An 18,396-nucleotide genomic window follows, 5' to 3' on the forward strand; every position below is an offset into this window, starting at 1 on the left:
TGTGTCTTTTGATCAAACCACAAGATTCAGGAGCATTAATTAAACATCCAGTGTATTTATTGTCCACCCCCTCTTAACTTGGCTATATAGGAGACGGCTTCATACTTAACTAAATAGGTGACTAAAGGTGCCGTTATCTTCATATACAGTTACCCTTTCGGTAGATGGGACTTGGTTTCAGTATGGTGAGCTGAATGTAGTCTGATGTCACAAAACAGTGTTGATAGCACAACTCAATAATGTAGCCTGACTCACATATTTTAAATGAACAAGGAATTAGATTACCTTATTGGCCGGGCTTGAGAGTGAAGCCCTGAGCACGTAGGCCTTTCCGGTGTTCCATGTATGGAGAGAGCAATCGTGAAATATCTTTTATTAGATCAGCCTGTTATTCAGATGTTCACGTGCCTATAATGTTAGTTCTCTATGGTTTAAGGACTGAGCAACAAGGTTTATTTCAACCTTTTTAATGAATTAAGACAGCCCTAGGTTTGCTGCTAAAGTTCAGCATTGTGCCAAAGCAGTATATCTGAAAGAACTTTACTAAGAAAGTTTTAATGTACCTCTGCTTTAAAGATTAATCAGTAAGTTTCTTAATAAATGTACTGTCTTCCTAATGAAGCAGTGAATGGAACTGTACAGTCAGATGCCCTTGAAATATATGTCTCTGGCTAATAAAAGGGGTCCTGACTCTTCCCCACTTGGAAGGAGACACCATGTGAAATCCAGATGTGCAATCTTGATGGAAAGCCTTAGAACAGAGAAGACTTGACTCCCTGGAGGAAGCCCTCCAATTCTGTTGTGCTTCCTGGGAAAGGCCGAGATGTCAGGCACAAGTCAGGAATCTGATGGATCCCAAGGGTCCTATCCCTTCTAGAAATGTTTGGGAAAGCTTAAGATGTACACAAGGAAAGTTCTCATTGCATAAATCTAATTTCAGCCTTTGACAGTATGCATTATAAATTTCTTTTAATACTATAGACTCTAATTAAAAGGAAAGACACTGCAGGATATTCTTATGCTTTCATGAAGTCCAAAAGATTTAAGGAAAAGATAGGTAGCCTGTTAAGTTTACTCCTAATGTTCATAACTAGATCTCTCTATTCTATAATTAACCTTATACACACAGACTCAAAAATCACAGGAAGACTGTTAACCTTGTTCACCATACCTACTCTTGTAAAACTGGGGCAGTGGGGAGTCCTGATTCCAAGTTCTCAGCAGGTTTTCCCTATGTAATACAGGTCTTTTCTTTCTTATAAACCTACTTACAATTCTTCAAGTATATATTTCTGCCCTGCGCCTTCAAATCTAGTGTCATCGTATTTTTAATACTTGTCTTCAAATTCCTGTATTCTTGTTAATTTAGCCACTAGAATTGTTCTTATGTCTTGTGCTTGTCCTGTTCTTCCTGTGAATACAAGCATTGTCATCTTTATGATACACTTAAAAATTAAGTTACTGAAACAGTTTCTGTACTCTTTATTAAGGCATATGCTTTGATGAAAGTTTTATTCTTTGGGTATTATAAATGAGAGCAACCAGGGATTTTGCAGGTGTTAAACATTCACTATTTTACTTATTCTTTGACTTAATAAAGTACAGCTAAATTTGAACATGAAAAACACTACAGGCTTATCTTATTTAAAATTGATATCTTTAAAGTGATGGAGGAGCCTGAGGAATACATTGTAGAAGAAGAGGAGCACTTTATTTCTGAGGAAGTGGAAGCTGAACCAGCTGAAGGTAGACCAGCTCTTAGATAAACTCTAGCCCCTGTGTGTGTTGGACTTGTCCCATTCTAAATGTTCTCTTATAGCTAATTCATTGCCTGTATTGCAAACGTCAGTATATGTGTTTAATTTAAAAGTTCCTTAAATTTTTATTAAAAAGAAATCTGGACATTTCTACAAATATATTTTATAATCTTTTCAAGTGCCTGAGAAGAAAATCATACCCAAACCGAAAATTCCTGCTAAAGTAGAGGAGCCTCCACCAGCTAAAGGTACAATTCTGTCTCAGAGAAATGAGACGCATTTGTCTTTATAGCTATGATAATGCTTTTAGTTTGAGTAACTGCCTCAGTTTTGCCAACTTATGTGTAAACATTTTAACTGACTGTAGTCATTAATGTTTGTGTCAATGTGTGATCTTTCATAAAGTGAGCTCTTTGCCCCCAAAAAATGGCACTTCTTCTGCAATGCAGACTAATATTCTTAAACCTCATATTTCTAAAGTTCCTGAAGCACCGAAGAAAATTGTGCCAGAAAAGAAAATTCCTGCTGCAGTTCCCAAAAAGGAAAAAGTGCCGCCCGCCAAAGGTATATTGGGTTTTCGTTTATTCTTAAATAATGCCTGTGTTTAAATCTTAAATCGATACATTCTTCAAATTTTTTTGACATTAGCAAGAAATAAGTGTGCCTGTGTTTAGTGTTTTTCACACTTGTGTTGTGTCTGACCGTGTCGTGCAATGTCTTTTAAGTGCCAGAAGAACCAAAGAAACCAGTTCCTGAAAAAAGGGCTCCTCCCAAAGTGGCAAAGATAGAAGAACCTCCTCCCACCAAAGGTAAATGAAGTCCCCAGCACGGCGACTAGAAACATGTCTTGTCTTTCGTCCTCTCACTGCTGTCCTCTGGTCTCACCTTCTATATGGAGGTTATTGGTGTATGTTGGTCACAATGATTGATGTATTATTGCCTTGTCTATGGTGGATTATTACTCACTTGTTGTGAAGCTTATTTGTGTGTATCTTGTAAAATTATATTCTAAAATCACATAAGCCTCTGGCAAATATGCTTACTATAACTGATGCTGAAGCTGAAACTCCAATACTTTGGCCACCTGATGCGAAGAACTGATGCATTTGAAAAGACCCTGATGCTGGGAAAGATTGAAGGTGGGAGGAGAAGGGAACGACAGAGGATGAGATGGTTGGATGGCATCACTGACTCAATGGACATGAGTTTGAGTAAACTCTGGGAGTTGGTGATGGACAGGGAGGCCTGGCGTCCTGTAGTCCGTGGGGTCGCAAACAGTCAGACCTGACTGAGCGACTGAACTGAGCTGAATATACTTAATACACTTTTTAAAATTCCACTTTAAGTAATACAACTCCATAATCCTAAAATTATCTTTCAAGTGACTGAGAGGCACATGCAAATTACCCAGGAAGAAAAAGTTCATGTTGCTGTTACTAAAAAAGTGGAGCCTCCAAGACCAAAAGGTACACGGGGTCTTTTGATACCCAGAATGTTCTGCTTACCCTCTTCTCTTTACGAAATACACTAGTTATGGGTGTTGGTTTTTTGTTGTCATTGTTATCATTGTTTTCTGTTTGAAATCACGAAAATGTCAAGTCTTTTATGTTTGAATTGCTGTTACACAACTACCATTTTGTGGTTTGAATGAGGAAAACAATTCTTTAAAGTGAAATCTGTCTTTAAAGTGCCTGAGGAACCCAAGAGAGCTGTTCCAGAAGAGAAATTTCCAAAACTCAAGCCTAGAAAAGAGGAGGAGCCACCAGCAAAAGGTACACCAACTTTTCCAAAAGTCAAAATAAGCTTATAAGCATTGAAACTCACCTAGTGGAACTGAAATCCCTAGACAAAATAATTTATGTATTGCCAAGTAATTAATATACATATGCTACTCCATATCATCTCAAAACTAAACATTTCTGATACCAGAAAATGTACTCAAATCTCTCTCTCCTCAAAAAAAACACAAACAAAAAATGAAACCTCACCCACACATGTGTAGATACTTTCCCTTAAAATGTACTTGTCTTTTAATGTTTTTTTGTCTATATACTGGTGTCCTTTGCTGAAATGCTTGTTTTGTGTGGCAACGTTGGATGAAATTTTAAAAAAATTTAAATCCTCGATCTTCTACATTGTGGTGGTAGAAGTTATGGAAATACCTCAGAATTAAAATGAAGAAACTATTCATGTAACATAAGTTTCTGTCTAATGGTTGCTTGATATCATTGTTTATGCTGTCCACTTATCTTTTTTTAGTGCTCTTAGAATTACTACTTGATCTTCCTAAAGTTATTCAAAGTCTTTTAATTAAGTAGCGTAGAAAAAAGCATTCATATATATGTTACACCATGTTTATTTCTTAGGCCATAGAGTTTTCTTACTGCTTAAATGAAACATTTAAACAAGGAACATGGTTATGGTTATCTTTGCCATGGGATTGTGCACATACAAGTTCTCTTAACACGCATTATTTTGAATCTTGTGATTCACTTTCAATAATTCCTCTTTTTAAAGTGACTGAACTCAGGAAAAGAGCTGTTAAAGAAGAAAAGGTATCCATTGAGGTTGCAAAAAGAGAACCTCCGGCTGCTAAAGGTATATTGTGCTTTGACTAAATAATAAAACGAAGCATGGCTGTACAGCTCTTTGCCTGTTCGTTCCTAATTTGAGTCTCATCCTTCTGGTTGTTGACTAAAGGCAGGGAATCTAACATTTGAATTTGTAAATAGCAACTGTACACTCTGTAATACCTTGGCCAGTGAAGGACAGTCAAGGTCTCCTATAACTAGTGCATGAGACCATTACCAGGAAATGAGATCACAGCACATTGTCACTATGGTCCCTATGGGCTTCAAGTAAAATGCTGCTGTTGTCAATATTGTTCCAGAAGTTACTGTAACAGCAGAGAAAGAATGGGCTTACACCAAAGAGGAAGAAACTGTTTCAGTAGAACGGGAAGAAGAATATGAGGAATATGAAGAATACGATTATAAAGAATTTGAGGAGTATGAACCAACAGAAGAATATGATCAGTATGAAGAGTATGAGGAACGTGAATTCGAGCATTACGAAGAGTATAAAGAACATGAAGCGTATGTCACAGGTATGAGCAGAACTCTATACCTGACACCACATTAAATATATGCAAATGACATTAGGACAGGATAAAGTTTTGAATACCCAAAGAAATTTGAAAAGAACTTTGTTTTGTTTGGGAAACTCAGAATTTTCTTTCTTGGATAACTTTTAGGAAAAAAAATTCTCTATAACCTGTAAAGTTACTGTTAGAGTTTGGTTCTGGGCATAATCTGTTTTCCCTCTCCTTTTTGCTTTTACTAATAGCAAACAAATGGAACTAAATTTCCTTCTCCAAAAGGCTGAGTCTGTCTGCAAATACCCTTGATCGTTCCAATACATGACCAAAATTTTCTGAACTTCTTTCATCCTGAAGCTTGTTTTTATCAAACAGGATAGCCTATTGAGAAAACATCCTACCCTTGGAGTTCCCTTCATTAAATATAACAAAGATTCCTTCAAAAATAAAGACAGGAAAGTCCAACACAAACTATTGTGTTTTATCATTGTGCAGATCAAATTTGTAGGAATAAGATTCTATTGGATTTCAGAATGCATCAATATTATTTCATTTATTCAATTTTTGTTGTTCCATAGCCTAACTTTGAGAATGTTCTATATAGTTTTGCAAATAGAATTAAAAACAAATATTTATGGGAAGGAGTTTAACCATGATGTTGTCTACCTCAAGTGAAATGATAATATGTAAAAGAGTCACAGTTACTTAGTTGAAGTAAATTAAATTAGCAAGGAAGAAATAGCAATAAAAGCTTGTTTAAGTCTTTTATACCTTATTCTACCTGAACCTCTAATTCTTACTCACCTCTCAAGGCTATGGCTATGCTGTAGATAAGATATATTATTTTAATTCTTTGTGTCCATTGAAGAAATATCATTTTTTTATGTCCTAACATAAAAATGTCTAACATTAAATACCCTGTATATATTTTTTTAAAGAACCCGAGAAGCCCGTCCCAGTAAAGCCTATCCAGGAAGAACCAGTTCCCACAAAACCAAAGGCTCCACCAGCTAAAGGTAGAGTCAGAAAAACATTATTAGTGATGAGACCTGTGGTTCTTCCATGTCTGTCCAGCTACAAATCCGTGTTGAAGTGGCAGTGTGCCAATCGTGTGTGTGTGTGTGGGATCCCTATGTTGCACGTCGTATTTCTTTATTTTTTTTCTTACTGCTCTTAAAAAGTCTGGATCGGGTTTTTAAATCTGTTAATGTTGATATTTTCAAGTGCCGAAGAAAGTGGTCCCTGAAGAAAAAGCGCCAGTGCTCATTCCTAAGAAACTCAAACCTCCACCTCCCAAAGGTACATGGCAGCAGAATAACTACCAGAAACATCTTTGTCACTTACAGTCTATAAACATGTCTTACTACCTTGTCTGATGTTCTTTGTTTTTACTGAGTGTATTGTTTGGTGCTGATTCTTACCTTTCTCCATGTTTCATGAATTTTTATTTACATGATATTCGTGTGGGTTGGTTTTAATGGTCTTTAATGATTAATATCTTTAAAGCACCTGAAGAAGCAAAGAAAGTTGTTGAGGAAAAAATACACATTTCAGTTACCAAACGTGAAAAAGAGCAGGTGACTGAACCAGCTGCTAAAGGTATATTTTCCTTCCTCAATTGTGGCCTTTTATCATGTCTCTCTTAAAACTTAAGCAGCTATGGTTTGCTTTTTTCGCTCACTGTTTTGTATCTTTTATACTAATTGTTAGATGGATATTGGATAGAAAAATCTATAAATGCAGAATAAAAAGATAATGTTATCTTAAAAGGAAAAGTTATCGCAGAATATATCCATAACTCCTTATGCAATGGCTGTCCTAACACACAGCTACAATGAATATAAAATGCAATGTTTGGATTTAAAATCAGTGGCCATTTGGCACATTGCTGACTCATCTAAATTGATGTAATGATATAACAATATATACCACCGTTTAAGATCTGTTTGTTGACCCTAAAGTCGTTTTGAAGATTGAAGAAAGAGTTAACTCAGTATCTAACCATTTCCTCCTGCTTTTCACTAAGCAGCTTCTCTGCAGTTTCAGGCAGTATACTTACCCAGGAGTAAATTTAGCTTTTCGGTAAAGGATGTTTCAGACAAGAAGAGATATCAGACACTAAACGCTACTTCACAATCTTGGGGTTACCCCAGACCTCCTTGAGTACTTTTGTATGTTTTTATTCCAGTGAGGTTCAGAATCTGTTCCATGGAAAATATAAAGTTTCTTTAGTCGAACAATCATATATCTACTATAGGAGAAACACTAGCAAAATCATTGTATATCCTTAAAATACAGTAGAGCGAGCATTAATTGGGTGACCTGTTTTTGAAAATAAAATTTCCTTATACTTACTGTTTCAAGTGCCCATGAAGCCCAAGAGGGTTGTCACAGAAGAAAAAGTACCTGTTCCTAAAAAAGAAGTAACAGCACCTGTTAGAGGTACCTATATGTACTCTTCTTAATGTGTCGTTTGTCTTTTTTGGTATGAAATTCATGTTCAGTTCTATGTGTAAAGTTCTGTGGGAAAGATGAAGCCTATTCCTTCTTCTATTACAAATGGCCATGTTCCTAATGTATCTTCATTTCATCAAGTAATTGGGAAAATATCCAACCTAAAAATAATGTCTTTAAAGTGCCTGAAGTTCCTAAAAGAGAAGAACCAGAAGAGATTGCCTTTGAAGAGGAAGTTGTAACCCACGTAGAGGAATATTATGAAGAAGGAGAAGAAGAAGAGTACGTTCATGAAGAACAGTACATTCATGAGGAAGAGGAACTCATAACTGAAGAAGAAGTGCCAGTCAAAGGTAGATTACATCTCCTACCAAGGGATAAGCAGCAACATCTTTAGTGTCCAGTTTGGTTAAATTCTGGGGTATATTAGCACCAATGAGCAATTCTGCTTGTTATTAGGAAAAGACACTTATAGGGGCTGAAGCATGATTTCTGCAATTGCTTTTCACATTTTATATCTTTTTCTGCAACATTTCCAAAATTCTTCATAATATCTTTAAAGTGCCTGAGGTACCAAAGAAACCTGTTCCAGAAGAGAAGAAACCTGTTCCTGTTCCCAAAAAGAAGGAAGCCCCACCAGCAAAAGGTACACCACCACTCATACCATGAGTGTATAAAAAACTTAGTTGCTCGGTCATGTTCAACTCTTGGCAACCCAGTGGACTGTAGCCTGCCAGGCTCCTCTGTCCATCGAATTCTCTAGGCAAGAATACTGGAGTGGGTTGCCATTCCTTTCTCCAGGGGATCTTCCTAACCCAGGAATCGAACCCTAGTCTCCCGCATTGCAGGCGGATTCTTTCCCAGCTTAATCTGCATCTAGATAGCCATCTTCTGAGTTCAAAACTTTTGAGTTGTTACTCTCTGTTGTTTGAAACTGTCCTGTTGTTTGTTCACTGTCCTTTGTGTGGATATGTTGTTACTGGTAGCAAGAACTTATCAATAAACAATATCTTTAAAGTGCCTGAGATTCCTAAGAAGCCTGAGGAGAAGGTTCCTGTGCCCATTCCTAAGAAAGAGAAGGCTCCACCAGCTAAAGGTACATCTCTTTGTAATACATCGGTGGAATAATGTAATAATTTACCCATGTAGTATCACTTGGTGAGCCACATCTGTTCTTACCCCATGATGATATTAACAGTATTAATGCCAAGACAAAGACCCCCCCAGCTGGTAACTGGAGCAGTTTATTGTGTATTATCTCTGAATTTTACCATCAAAGCATACTGGTGATTGATGTTTGACTCCTCCTCTTTAGTGTCAAGTTCTTAGAATAAAATACATTTTTATTGTAATATGAAGATGGGCAAAATCATCATTTACCAGACATTGTGTGTTGTCTTTAATAGCAGTCTACATTTATTCAGTGTTCTTTATCTTAATTTTTGTGCATTTCCAGGCCTTTGTTTTGTGGCTATTATAATTATTATTTTCAATCTTCAAGTGAAATTGTTCAAATATCTATGATACTTCAATAGACCAGAAATCGCTAAATTCTTACTTATGGGTGAAAAATGTAACACTAACCCTATTTTATGTCTTTAAAGTTCCTGAAGTACCCAAGAAACCTGTGCCAGAGGAGAAAGTGCCAGTACCAGAGGAGAAAGTGCCAGTGCCAGTTCCCAAAAAGGTGGAAGCTCCGCCTGCCAAAGGTACATCAACTTGCAATGTCATAAACATTTTTTACACTTCAAATTTTCACGAGTAAATAATTAAACTCTGTGTTACTTGGAGATGCAATGCTTTAGTATTCCTTCATGGAAAAGAAAAGATTTTATTTTAAAAGTAAAATGCTTCCTGAAACAATGTGGTCATACTCTTATGACTTTGTCATAGTCTTTTTGAGACTATGCTTGGATTCAAAATTCTAGGTTGGATCAACTATTTCTCTAATCATTTCTTTAAAGTGCCAGAAGTGCCCAAGAAACCTGTGCCTGAGAAGAAGGTGCCGGTTCCTGCTCCTAAGAAAGTAGAAGCTCCACCAGCAAAAGGTACATCACTTCATCATGTAAAGTCCTTGGTGGGGTGGGGGGGGAACCCTTACATTTACATATGCCTGCATGCATGCTCAGTCACTTTAGGTATGTCCGACTCTTTGTGACCCCATAGACTAAAGCCCGCCAGGCTCCTCTGTCCATGGGGATTCTCCTGGCAAGAATACTGGAGTGGGTTGTCGTGCCCTCCTCCATGGAATCTTCCCAACCCAGAGATCGAACCCAAGTCTCCTGCATTTCAGGCGAATTCTTTACCATGCGCCACTGGGGAAGTCCAACATTTATATATATCCGTATATAAATTCTCCCATAACATTATGTGGTTTAAACAATTGTCTGTCTTGTTAGAAATATTTAAGTCAGATATTTCGTGATTCTTTTGTATGTCTGTTGCTCTAAGACATGTAAATGAACACATTCTTAAAGAAAAATAATATCTTTAAAGTGCCAGAGGTGCCCAAAAAGGTCCTCCCAGAAGAAAAGAAGCCAACACCTATTCCGAAAAAAGTGGAGGCTCCCCCACCCAAAGGTACATTAATCTCTAACAAACCCAAAACAAAAAGGCTAACTAACTGGCATTCTACAGCCTCACTAATTATAATGACTTATGTTGGTAACAGTTGATGCTTTTTGACTACAGAATATTAGCTTTTCATGTTGTCCCACTGTTTTGAATATTGTACATAAAAGTGATGCTTGTCCGATTGACAAATATCTTTAAAGTGCCAAAGAAACGTGAGCCAGTTCCAGTTCCAGTTCCTGTAGCTCTGCTCCGGGAAGAGAAAGTTGTACATAAAGAAGAAATTGTTCTTGAAGAGGAATTTCTCCATGAGGAAGAAGAAGTTATCCTTGAGGAAGAAGTTCCACCAGAGGAAGAGGAAATTTCACCTGAGGAAGAAGTTCCGCTAGAGGAGGAGGAGATTCTTCCAGAGGAAGAGGAAGTTCCTCCTGAAGAAGAAGAAGTTCCTCCTGAGGAGGAAGAATTTGTACCTGAGGAAGAAGAAGTTCTTCCAGAAATTAAGCCTAAAGTGCCAGTACCTGCACGAGGTATAGCAGCTCTTCTTGAAGTCCTCAGGCCTCTTTTGTGTTGAATTCTGCCTTTCCACCCTGTTGTTCATCTCTAATTTTATCTATGATGCTATACTCTTTATGTTTCCTACCATCTAAATCTTAGAGAACATTCCAGACATGTGTGCTCTTATTATTTTGTGTCTGTCTTATGTGTCTCTGTTTATTGTAAGTAATCTGAATGTCTGTTCAGATTTCATGGCATGGAATGTTATCTTGTTGTTTGTGGTCCTATTCTCATGTGTCTTTTCGTTGCATATCCAGTACTGTACATGTGATTTTTTAATGTTTTAAAATGAATGTTTTAAAGTGCCTGAAGTGCCAAAGAAACCTGTACCAGAGAAGAAAGTCCCTGTTCCAGCTCCTAAAAAAGTGGAACCTCCACCGCCTAAAGGTACACCTCCCCCAAGTACATACACATTCTTTATCCATAGTTTCGCCAGAAAAATGATAGCAGAACTGGGATTTAGGAAACTTTATGTTTATAAACTAGTCACATTAACTGCTGAAAATGTTCAAGCACTCTGATATCCACTTTTCACTGGCTATAAAGCAGTATTCAGGAACAAAGATGAAGAGAAGTGTTAAAATTTCCCCCAAAGTTCTACCCAATTCCCTATAATTTTATTAAACATCATAATTTCCATATAGATATTTTACAAGGCTTAATTTTCAATGCAAAAAGCACCTGAAAAATGTGATGATCTAATCTTCCTAAACATCATCCTTCAATCATTTATATAAAGTGTCTTTAGAGCATCAAGATGAAAAGATAAAAGATTAATACATTTGTGAAAACACTGATTAATAGCATATGTCTTCTGATACATACATATAAATGGTAGCCCAGCAGATTTTGGTTTTAGCCTTGAATATGTATCTTGCGTGTTAGCCTGAGCAAGTCCTTTAGCTGATGTAAGCCTAAAAAGTGAGGAAACTAATATCAGTCCTAGTGGGCTCAGATATTACTGTGAGGATAAAAGAAAGTATGGTATATAGATGGACTCTATGATTGAATGAATAGTATCCAGATTTATCATATTCAATCAGTGCATAGTATGGGACAATATATATTTATGCCTTAAAGCTCAATATCTTCTGCAAAATTTATGACACTACTATTTAAGCATGACCTTTCCACTAGGTTAAATAGTCTCATTTTTTTTTACTATAACTTTATTTTTTTTTAACCCCCCTCCCACGTCCCTCCCCATAACATCTCTCTGGGTCATCTAAATAGTCTTATAATCAGCAAAACAGTAAAGCTGGTCCTTTATTGGATTGTAAGAATTTAGAACTATTTTATAGATAATGATTTAATAAATTTCTAGTGAAATTTAAGTGGATGAAATGATAGCATCTATCCTCTGGTATTCAAATAGGTTGCTGCTCCCTTCCTCTAAGACATCTAATTCTAACCTTACCTGTGGGCTCCCGACTTACACTACATCCCTGTCCCGAGCGACTGTTGCATGTTAGTCTCTCTCTGTGTGAACTTCTTGTGTTCCCTCTTTTTTGTCCTTTACAATAAATTCTTATCATTAAATGATGTCTTTAAAGTGCCTGAGGTTAAGAAGAAAGTGCCAGAGAAGAAGGTGATCATTCCCAAGAAAGAGGAGGTTCCTCCTGCCAAAGGTACTGCTCTTCCCAAGCAAATTAGACACTGCCATTTCTTTCTTCACCTGTAAATGCCAGAATGGCCCGTTTCCCAGTGTTGGTTAACATAACTTACAATATTGTGGTGTCCGTTGTCTCTGTGTTCATGAAACTGAACTCACAAAATAATATCTTTGAAGTGCCCGTGGTGCCTAAGAAACCTGAACCAGAAAAGAAGGTGCCTCCACCCGGTCTTAAGAAAGCAGCGCCTCCTCCTGCCAAAGGTACATCACTCCCCACAGGGGTGTGTTTGCTGCCCTCCGCTGTGGAACTGTGACGCTCTTCACGTAGGGACGGATGTTCCACATGAGCGTCTGCGCTGTGTGCTCTGTTGTGTAGCCATCCCTTGAAATTCTGCTGCACCATATTTGTTCTATGTCAGTCTTCTACTCTGTGTTTGTGTATTTTATGTTGATCTGTCTATATATGTTGTTTGTAAAAAAAATAGAATAAAAATACTAAACTTATATATCTTTAAAGAGCCTGAGAAAACTTAAGAAACCAGTCCCTGAAGTACCCATTGCTCTTCCTAAAAATAGTAGGGGCTCCAGCAGTAAAAGATAGAACGGTGTTTATCTTGAACCACCAACCTTTGATTTTTGTCTCGTTAACGATGCTGTGAAACGCCAGTGTTTCATCTGGTGCTGTGTATTCTGTTCTTAGTTCTCTTGTGTTGGAAAATGGGGAACTTGGGTCTCTATGTGCTCCTCCTGGTGCTTACATTTTAAGTGCCTAAAACAATCAATATCTTTTAAGTTCCTGAGGTGCCTAAGAAGGTGGAAGAAAAACGCATCATTGTCCCTGAAGAAGAGGAAGTTCCACCAGTTGAAGGTAGATGACTTTCTAAGAAAAGAGCATTTTCAAAAGCATTACTATCTTATTTTGTCTAATATTTTCAAGAGGTATATGCATACTTCACTCCAGAAAATAAACATACTCAGAGTCTACAAGAAAATATTCTTTACCTAGTAGAAATTGGATAGGCAAAACAAAACCATTTGAATCTCTTCTCTTACATGTGTGGTTGTTCGTCGTTTGTTTGCTTTACTTTAATGAGGATCTTTGAAGGGAAACTGTGTTTGCCATGAGAAACTTTTCATCACATGACTTGGTTGGTAATTGTGGGGTTAGCTTCTCCAAGGGGAGTTCTTAGTTAAACCTGAGTAACTGGTACAGAAAGTCTGACTTTGACTCCTGAGTGAATGCTTGACTTCAAAAAAATCCACCTCCATTAAAAATAATAATTTAAATTGAATTCTTTCTGAAGTCCTTTCCAGTTGTAAAATTCTAGGAAGGGCCTAATGTATTTTGAAGACTCAGTAAGGCTTTTTTCAAGGATGAGTGAGTTTTCACATGTATTTAGAAGGCTGAGTTGCCTGTGCTGATCACACAACCTCAGTTTTCAGATGTATCATTTTAGTCTAATATCCAAATGTATTATAAAAATAATTTACAAAGTAATAATCTTTTTAAAGTGTTTGAGGAGCCTGAAGAGCCTATTCCAGAAGAGGAGATCCCAGAGGAACCGCCTATCGTAGAGGAGGTTGAGGAGGTGGCGCCACCTAGAGGTACAGCTGATTTTATGGATTGGCCATTCATTCGATATCTTTCCCAGAAGTCATCTAAACCTAATATTCACCAGTATACTTTACTTACATCATGTCAGTGATAAATTGAAGATTACTTATGATAAGCACCTGAAACTTTGTGTCCCTTTTCTTTACCCAACTTGTTCCACTGCATTTGCAGTACAATTAGAATGAGAGAGAGAATTTTATGTTATTGACACCTTGGTTTTTTCTGGTCAGCTGCTATTGTAATACTTTATCCTAGTTTTCAATCCTTAGTGTTTTTCTTCAGTAGGAAAGTGGGGAAAACCTATTTCTATGGTGTTCGCCCTTGAGAATAATTCTTATGCTTTCGTTGCTAAAGACTATGACAGTCCTTTGCGTAGCTTATGCAAACCTTTGTTTGCTTATAGGATTTCCAAGTAATATTCCTCTCACCTTTAGAGTCAGTACTTCATATGTGTAATTACCATTTAGGTTGCTAATATCTTTTGTAAAATAAATCAATGTTTTGTGTTTGGATTTTTTTTTGTTTATGGTAGTTCTGTTTATTGTATGTCGTTTTTCAAAATGTCTATTAAATATCTTTTAAGTGCCTGAAGTGGTTAAGAAAGCAGTACCTGAAGCACCTACTCCTGTTCCTAAAAAAGTGGAGGCACCACCAGCTAAAGGTATAGCAGATCCTTTTACTAAAGATAATATCTTTAAATTCTTACCCATCTTCTTTTAAAAAACAAAAGTATCTTCTTTCACTGCGTTCTTAGAGTCATTTAAATAGACAGCTTATGAAATTAATTAAAAACCTGTAAAAATATAATTCATTCGATTGTTTTAGCATTTTGGAATGTTAATGAATGATTATATGTATGTATGTGTATGTGTGTGAATTATTCCAGAAGATTCTTATTTTAAATAGCTGGGAATTTTAATCTTAATAGTACATCTCTCTATACTTAGACACATTACAGGGGATCTTTATTCTCAACATTCCATTCCTAGATTTTATTACATTATATAAGTAGAATTTTCTCATATAATTATTACAGTAATTATATCTGCTGCATTTTTTATGGGGGATATCTATCCTAATACTTAGATAATAATTATTTTAAAGAGCCTAGTGTTCCTTCTGTGATATCTGAGCAGAGTATTCAAGGTTATTACAAAGCATCTCTTTCTCTTTGCTTCCTAATTAGGCTAATGCTTCAGTAGCCTCCTAATTGTTTAGGCTATGCTGTCTCTACCACAGTAAAGATAGCCTCAGCAGACATGATAGTGCCCAGCAGAATGTGACACCTGTACTGAGGCTTAAGTACTTCATGAGGATAACCACTTGAAAAAAAGCCTTTATGAAATTAAAAATAGTAGAATCGGCCTCAATATTGATAATCCCTGCTATTAAAAACAAAAAGATGGCACAGGTTTCTTATGGACATACCTTCTTCTAAGGTATGAATAAGCACAAATGAGTGAAGATATCTTTATTGCCTATAAAATTTGTGTCCAATTTTACAGTACAGAGTGACTTCTTAAATTTTGATTGTTGTAATATTGATGCTATTTCTGATGTTTCTATTTCACGTTTATCATTGAGTATTGTCAACTAACTGATATGCCTAATATCTTTAAAGTGCCGAAGAAAGTTCCTGAGGAAAAACCACCAGTTCCTGTTCAGAAAAAAGAGGTCCCTCCAGCTAAAGGTACATCTTTTCTTTTTAACCTCAACTTTCTTATAATCTCTTTTCATTAACAGTTTTATGTTTTGTGTCAACGTGTCTTGATTGTATTTGATGTCTTTTGCTTATGAAAGCTTGCTCTTCACAGTCTTAAATATTAAAACTATGTCTTTAAAGTGCCCGAAGTACCAAAGAAAGTCCCAGAAAAGAAAATCCCAGAAAAGAAAGTCCCTGTGCCTAAAAAAGAAGCTGTTCCCGCAGCTAAAGGTACTTTGGGGCAGATCTTTGATGTTTTTATATGGTTGCATGAAAGCTCTTCTCGGTTGTTGTTCTTTATATTTTGAATTTACATCTTCATTTTTCCTGTGCTTAAAAAGATAAGTCTCTTAAAATAGATGCTCTTTCAGGGAGAGCTGTCCGTGAAGAAAAAGTATCTGTTGCTTTCCACAAAGAGGAAGTAGTGAAAGAGAGAACAGAATTAGACATAGTAGAAGCGCAAGTGGAAGAGGCTCTTGAAGAAGAGTACCATGAGGTTGAAGAGTATTTTGAAGAAGAAGAGTTCCATGAGGTAGAACAATTCCTCAAAGCAGAAGAGTATAGAGCAGAAGAAGAAGTACACAGAGCTGAAGAAGTCCATAGGGTAATAGAAGTTTTAGAGGCTGAAGAAGAGGAAGTATATGAAAAACCCAAAGCTCCACCTAAAGGTATCAAGAATTGTACAGATACTACAAATTGTTATATGTTGCCCTAACTTCTTTTTTCTTTAAGTAAATGTCATGTTCAGTTTGGACATTAGAAGTTCACTTATTTTCCTTGATAAAATCATGAAATAACTTGAAGTATGAGTTTACTTGATAACAATGATTGATACAGAGTAAAGATTAACCAGAGTATAGTTTTAGGCAATTAGATACTAATATCTGATCTCTACTTGCCTGAAGAGATAAGAAAATTCACTGTATGAATTTGTGGATTCTTTTTAAATTCCAAGAAAGAATGTTACATGATTGTTACAGGTTCCAAAATAACTAGCAGTGTCATCTATTGAATAAAAAGAAACTCCTCAGTGCACTGAGGAGTTTATAGTCGAGGCAAAACAACCATTGCTTTGTTAGCAATTCAACCAGCTATTCACACACGGATAATTACTTATCCAAAGCTTCCACCATTTTATGATATTTTCAAGGGAAACAACATTTAAAAAGGAAATGAAGTGTGGTAGCAGCACCTGCGTTCTAGTATATTCTGAGAATAAACTTACAAATACTTCCTCTATAAGACCACTCCAGTTCTTGAACAAGTTAATAATATGTGTGTAATAGGAAGGAGGGGCTTCCCTTGTGACTCAGCTGGTAAATGTGGGACTCCTAGCAATGCAGGAGGCCTAGGTTTGACCCCTAGGTTGGGAAGATCCTCTGGAGAAAGGAGCGGCTACCCACTCCAGTATTCTGGCCTGGAGAATTCCGTGGGCTGTATAGTCCTTGGGATCATCACGAGTCGGACATGGCTGAGCAACTTTCACTTTCAATAGGAAGGAATGTGTATGTGCTTAGTATACGTAGTAAATTTACAACCTAGATGAAAGTTAGAAAAATCAAGTCTTTTTTGGAAGTAGGTCTGGTGTAAATCGTAAAAATATGAACAGAGAAAGCATCTTAGGAGCCCTCATTGTACTAACTTTGGTCATTGAGCACAATTACACTTCAGAAGTCGGTTCTAAACCAAAACACTAATATCTTTAAAGGGCCTGAGATATCTGAGAAAGTCATCCCTCCAAAAAAACCACCCACTAAAGTTGTTCCTCGAAAAGAGCCACCAGCTAAAGGTATTTTATTCGTGAAAAATTACTTACCTAATTTTACGTGCAGTAGCACCTTGGCAGCTTTACAAGTTTGCATTCTACTTGATGTTTTTCTTCTGTGTTTTGTGTGTTTGGAATGTCTAAAACAAACTAATATCTTTAAAGCGGGTGAGGGGTTAAAGGAAGTTCTATCAAAAAACAGTCACTGTTAAGAATACTCAAAATGAATATCACTACTAACCAAATAGTGAACCCAGTTTTCCTCCTTTGGTGCTCTTTGATCTTATATTCACTAATATGCGTATTGATAAATCCCTATTTTTCTGTTGATTATTAATTTTAATGACCTACTAGATACAAATATATCATGATTTTGTGTTTGATGTCCTTGCTTTGTTCAGGTTTTTAAACTTCTTGAATTTTACAACATAAATAAGAAACGGTATTTAATAAATAATATATACTTATATCTTTAAAGTCTCTGAAGCATTTAAGAATGTTATCACTGAAAATGCCAATCATTCCAACAAAACAGGCGAAAAAGCAGAGAAGGTGTCTTACTCATTTTTCTTGTCAAGTTCTTATGACTCTTACATGAGAAATTCCCTTGGATTTTTTTATTACTGTATATGTTATCAAAATTCAGCTCATATTAATTACTGTAATGTATCTGATAAAGCGATGTCTGTATTTTATGTTGTGGCTGTCGTTCTGTTCTGTGTTTACATTTCTCGAGTGCTCTACTTGTTAAAAGTCTTTATGAATGTTCAAAAGTAAATTATTGCTATATCTTTAAAGTACCTGAAGTACCCAAGAAAATCGTGGTAGAAGAAAAAGTACATGTTCCTGAAGAGCCCAAAGTTGCACCAGCTAAAGGTATCTATCTGCCTTTGCTGATTCACTGCTAACACGAAACTCCCTTTTATTCACTTATTGCAATGAAGAATGAGAGAGATCATTCTCCCCTCACCACCACAAAATGGCTGAATGATGTAAATTTCAATTTATGTCCCATAACGTAATCCTACCTTTTGTAACAGCCTTCAGGGAACACAGACCCAAGCCTAAATGTTGTTATTATCTGTACTGAACCTCTTCTTAAGCAGTATTTAAATGTTGACCCCTCAACCTCTTTTTCAAAAATAATTCATGGTGGAAGTTATTGTCAAGTAGCTTTAGAAACAAACGTGTTCTGAATGACAATATAAAATGATGCTATATTCAAAGGGCGAAGTCTTTCTAATATGACAAATCAAGGATTCATCGAC

The 18,396-nt window shown here is 36.4% G+C and overlaps 1 protein-coding gene across 1 annotated transcript in view; it reads left to right on the forward strand.

Moving 5' to 3' along the window:
• TTN (titin) overlaps positions 1-18,396 on the forward strand; it is a 277,391-nt gene that overhangs the window by 121,333 nt on the left and 137,662 nt on the right. Inside the window, exons 126-155 of the mRNA XM_060409682.1 lie at positions 1,666-1,746; positions 1,937-2,005; positions 2,238-2,321; positions 2,483-2,566; positions 3,140-3,223; positions 3,446-3,529; positions 4,275-4,355; positions 4,648-4,863; positions 5,793-5,870; positions 6,079-6,153; positions 6,361-6,453; positions 7,219-7,296; positions 7,491-7,661; positions 7,871-7,954; positions 8,327-8,404; positions 8,913-9,017; positions 9,273-9,356; positions 9,805-9,888; positions 10,083-10,406; positions 10,738-10,821; positions 11,988-12,062; positions 12,224-12,307; positions 12,840-12,914; positions 13,559-13,651; positions 14,245-14,322; positions 15,283-15,351; positions 15,505-15,594; positions 15,735-16,031; positions 17,072-17,152; positions 17,927-18,004. Of these exons, the coding sequence (XP_060265665.1) occupies positions 1,666-1,746; positions 1,937-2,005; positions 2,238-2,321; positions 2,483-2,566; positions 3,140-3,223; positions 3,446-3,529; positions 4,275-4,355; positions 4,648-4,863; positions 5,793-5,870; positions 6,079-6,153; positions 6,361-6,453; positions 7,219-7,296; positions 7,491-7,661; positions 7,871-7,954; positions 8,327-8,404; positions 8,913-9,017; positions 9,273-9,356; positions 9,805-9,888; positions 10,083-10,406; positions 10,738-10,821; positions 11,988-12,062; positions 12,224-12,307; positions 12,840-12,914; positions 13,559-13,651; positions 14,245-14,322; positions 15,283-15,351; positions 15,505-15,594; positions 15,735-16,031; positions 17,072-17,152; positions 17,927-18,004 (3,141 nt within the window). The remainder of the gene's footprint in view (positions 1-1,665; positions 1,747-1,936; positions 2,006-2,237; positions 2,322-2,482; positions 2,567-3,139; positions 3,224-3,445; positions 3,530-4,274; positions 4,356-4,647; positions 4,864-5,792; positions 5,871-6,078; positions 6,154-6,360; positions 6,454-7,218; positions 7,297-7,490; positions 7,662-7,870; positions 7,955-8,326; positions 8,405-8,912; positions 9,018-9,272; positions 9,357-9,804; positions 9,889-10,082; positions 10,407-10,737; positions 10,822-11,987; positions 12,063-12,223; positions 12,308-12,839; positions 12,915-13,558; positions 13,652-14,244; positions 14,323-15,282; positions 15,352-15,504; positions 15,595-15,734; positions 16,032-17,071; positions 17,153-17,926; positions 18,005-18,396) is intronic.

This window comes from Ovis aries, chromosome 2 (assembly GCF_016772045.2).
Source record: "Ovis aries strain OAR_USU_Benz2616 breed Rambouillet chromosome 2, ARS-UI_Ramb_v3.0, whole genome shotgun sequence".
NCBI classification, from domain to species: Eukaryota; Metazoa; Chordata; class Mammalia; order Artiodactyla; family Bovidae; genus Ovis; species Ovis aries.